This window comes from Bison bison, unplaced genomic scaffold (assembly GCF_000754665.1).
Source record: "Bison bison bison isolate TAMUID 2011002044 unplaced genomic scaffold, Bison_UMD1.0 scf7180017847081, whole genome shotgun sequence".
In the NCBI taxonomy this organism is placed as follows: Eukaryota; Metazoa; Chordata; class Mammalia; order Artiodactyla; family Bovidae; genus Bison; species Bison bison.
In genome coordinates this window covers 14,152-18,113 of record NW_011477654.1, presented here as the reverse complement: position 1 = coordinate 18,113, position 3,962 = coordinate 14,152, and the positions used below count along the sequence as shown (strand labels likewise).

The following is a 3,962-nucleotide window of genomic DNA, read 5'->3' as shown; positions in this document are numbered from 1 at the left end:
CGGGCCCCCTCCTCGCTCCGCCACGCCAACCGTACGGTGGCAGGGGTCCAGGACCGCGTGAGTGGCCGCATGGGTCGGTGGGGGTGGCCTCTTCCTGCTCCTACACCCGTGGATGTGCATGTGTGTGAGACCAAGACGTGGGCGTGTGTCGGAGAGTGCGGGAGCCCCGGCTCATTGTCTCCTCCAACCTGGAGCAGGTGTGGGACACCGCAGCCGCCTTGAACCGCACGGCAGAGCCCAGCCTGCAGAGCCTGGAGCGGCAGCTGGCCACGCGGCCAGAGCCCCTGCGGGCGGTCCAGCGGCTGCAGGGCCTGCTGCAGACACTGTTGGGCTACACGGCGGCCATCCCTTTCTGGAGGAACCCAGCCGTGTCGCTGGAGGCGCTGGCTGAGCAGGTGGATCTCTACGACTGGTATAGGTGCGTCCCCCTCTCCTGCCTGCCCCCGCTGGTGTCCGCTCCTCTCTGTGGGCCGGTCGGCTTCCAGCTCCCAGTGCCTGAGGTCCTGTTGGGGGAGGGGCTGGGGCCACTGGTGGTCACTGGCAGGAGTCCCCCATGGGGACGTCTGTTACAAGGTCAGAGGCCAATCTCCATACCCAGAACTGCCCGTGGACGCTCCTCTGGGCCCCAGGCTGTTGCCCAGCTCTGCCCAGCACCCCCTGCTCCTACCCTGGGACTGGCCCTGTGCCCAGCCTAGGCGTGCCGTGTCCCTGCAGGTGGCTGGGCTACCTGGGCCTGCTGCTGCTTGACGTGGCCATCTGCCTGCTGGTGCTGGTTGGCCTCATCCGCAGCTCCAAGGGGATCCTGGTAGGGTGAGTCAGGGCCCTGAGGCAGGGGCTGGGGCAGCTGTGGCACCCATCCCCCAGGTCAGCCCTGACCCGCCCTCCCTCGTCTTCGGGTCCAGCCTGGTGTGGGGCGCAGCCCTCACCCCAGCCTGGAGAGTGCCAACCGACTCTCTCTGCCCCAAGGGTCTGCCTGCTGGGGGTGCTGGCCCTGATCATCAGCTGGGGCGCCCTGGGCCTGGAGCTGGCTGTGTCTGTGGTAGGTGACGGAGGGGCGGGGGTGCCTGTCTGCTGGCGGAGCATGGGGACGGGGTGGGGATGCCACATTCACCTCCCTGCTCTCCTCCGCGGGACACCGGGATCCTGAGAGGCAGGGGACCGGTCACACGCACACAGCGAGTCAGTCCCCACCCCCAGCCCCAAAGAGCCGCACCACCTTCCTGAGCCACACGCAGATGCTGGGGGGCCAGGCTCCATCCCTGAGAGCTGAGGGCTCAGGGGCCCAGCTTGGTATCCCATCCTCTTTGCCTGCCCCCACCCCAGGGCTCCAGTGACTTCTGTGTGGACCCCGACACCTACGTGACCCGGATGGTGGAGGAGCACTCTGTGCTGAGCGGGGGTGAGTCTGCGGTCGAGTCCCAACCACTCGCAAGTGCCCGCTCCTGCCCGCGAGCCACAGGCCGTCTGGTCAGGCCACGTGCCGGCTCCCTGGACAGGCGGCTCGCGCCAAGTGCGTGCTCGCTTCTGTTTTCCAACATAAGCTCCATAGGAGCCCAGACCTCAGGGCCAAGTACAGATGCGGCATGCAGAGGCTGCCCTGGGCTCGGCCAGGCCTTGCTCCCAGTGCCCACCCAGCGCTGGACCCCAGAAAGCCCCCCAGAGGGGCCAGAGGGCACAGGGTGGGGCGGGGCCAGGGTTAAGTGGTTGGGGTACACATTTTCTTCAGCTCTGGCTGGGCTCAGCACCCCTAGGTTTGCAAAATCAGAATTGTGTGTGAATCCCCGTCTTTGAGTGTTGGACACGATGGACACCTGTTTTAATGGGGATGAGCAGGCAGGCCCCCTGCACCCTCTTTGGGGTGACATTCTGGCCTAAGAACTGTTCTGCCCAACTGGTCTGTGAGCAGATGCCTGCCCAGCTGACCTCTGACTCCTTGCCCCCCACCTCCCACCATGGCCTGTCTGCTGCTCCCAGGGAGGGGAGGGATGAGGCAGCCCTCCAAGGGAACTGTGCCCGTTGCAGGAATACGGCTCAGGGCAGAAGGGTCTGGGCCCTGGCCCCAGGCTCCCTGGAGACCACTTCCCTCTCACAGCTGCACGCTCACACAGACACGGACACGTGCACAAGTACGTGCAACACACGTATACAGTCGTGCACACGTAGACATCTGTGTGTACAGACAGGAGCATCTGAGTATAGGTATACCTACACTCGGACATGCACACACAGGCACGTGCATACGGATACACGCATGCACGGAAAGATACAAGCAAGCACACGTACATTCAGCATACACGCAGACGTGGACACACACACGTGTACACAGATGGGCATGTAGACACACACAGCGCATGCGGACAGCCGGAGTCACTGGGCCGCCTTCACCTCTCTCCGCAGACATCTTGCAGTACTACCTGGCCTGCTCACCTCACGCCACCAACCCCTTCCAGCAGGTGAGAGCTCAGCCCTGCCTCTGCAGAGCATCTGGTGCCCTGGCCCCCACTCCCAGACGCCCACCGACCGCGAGGCCCCCCACCTCGTCAGGGCCCCTGGGGTCCCCACTCTGGTGGGGACAAGCCTTTCAGGGTGGCCTGCTTAATGCCTCCAAGTCCCTGGGCACCTTGCATCTCCCGGGCTGCCCTTTCCGACAGAGCCGGATGCCTCCCGGGCAAAGCAGGAGCCTGGGAGTGTCCCATGGCAGAGGGGTCCTGTGCCCACCGTGTGGAGTCACTGTCTGGGCCGATGTGGATTTGAAGGGAAACCACATAGCCCACTGCCCGTCACCCCACGTCCCCGTGCGGCCCTCTGGGTCCTCCGGACTGCGTATCTACTTTAAAGATGCTGTACTTTCCTTGGTCTGTATTGTCTCTGTGTGCTCATCCTGGGGGCTGAGGAAAGGTGTCCCACAGAGCAGACTGCTGGGCACAGCCGTCCCACTTCAGGAGCTCGGGGCCCCACGGGCTGGACGGCCCTGGGGCTGCGGGAGCTGCTGGCACTGGAGCCAGCCTGCCCCGTGGGGGGTTGGGGACCTCGGGGAGGAAGACGGGCCGCCCCACCCGCACGGGACTCAGCAGCCTCTCTGTGGAGCAGAAGCTGTCGGGCAGCCACAAGGCGCTGGTGGAGATGCAGGACGTGGTGGCTGAGCTCCTGAAGACTGTCTCGTGGGAGCATCCTGCCACCAAGGTGAGGGGCTGGGGGCCAGCTCTGGAGCCGGCGAGCTCTCTCCCGTCACCTTGAGAGGAAGGCAGGTGCAGTCACTGCTCAGGTGCTTCCTGGGGGACCCTGCCGGGGATCTGGTCCTCCCCTCCTTCCATCCTTCCCTTCATGCCCCCAAGGACTTGGGTAGGTTTAGTGATGCTCACACACACACACACACACTATAGCACCAGGGTCATACTGCTCAGAGTATTCTGGATAATGTTTTGTCCTTTAAGATACTGTGAAAATTTTCATTGTCTTAAACTGTTCCTTAAAACAGTCTTAAGGTCCGTGTCGGGAGACGCATGCGTGTTTGCTGTTGCTCCCGTTACAGTGCAGGCCCGCAGCGGTGGCGTGTGCACAGGCGCTGTGGGCCCCACGCTCCCCGCTGTCCTCACGCCTTCAGCCGCCCCCCAAGGCCAGGGCACAGATTTGGGGGGTCACCTTTTCTCAAAGCCCAGGGTCCTCAGGGCCTGTGCCAAGGCTGGGGGGCAGTCAAGGAGGGGTTCTTGCTGGCAGGTGAGGGGTGGAGGGACGCCTTGGCTGGCTCGCCACCCTTTCCTGAGCGCTGTGCTGACCTCTCGTGGTGCCCACCCCCCAGGACCCCCTGCTTCGTGTTCAGGAGGTGCTGAACGGCACAGAGGTGAATCTGCAGCATCTCACTGCCCTGGTGGACTGCCGCAGCCTGCACCTGGTGAGAGCCTCCCAGAGCTGTCTTTGGGCCCTGTGGGGAGCAGCTGGGAGAGGAGAGGGAGCAGCTAGGG

The 3,962-nt window shown here is 64.2% G+C and overlaps 1 protein-coding gene across 1 annotated transcript in view; it reads left to right on the top strand.

Annotated features, from left to right (window-relative positions):
• Positions 1–3,962, top strand: part of TTYH3 (tweety family member 3) — a gene marked incomplete at its 5' end in the record, with an annotated part of 5,648 nt that continues 1,686 nt past the window's right edge. The window contains 8 exons of the mRNA XM_010841685.1: positions 1–57; positions 198–418; positions 715–810; positions 967–1,039; positions 1,324–1,399; positions 2,398–2,453; positions 3,091–3,183; positions 3,800–3,892. Coding sequence (XP_010839987.1) covers positions 1–57; positions 198–418; positions 715–810; positions 967–1,039; positions 1,324–1,399; positions 2,398–2,453; positions 3,091–3,183; positions 3,800–3,892 — 765 coding nt within the window. The remainder of the gene's footprint in view (positions 58–197; positions 419–714; positions 811–966; positions 1,040–1,323; positions 1,400–2,397; positions 2,454–3,090; positions 3,184–3,799; positions 3,893–3,962) is intronic.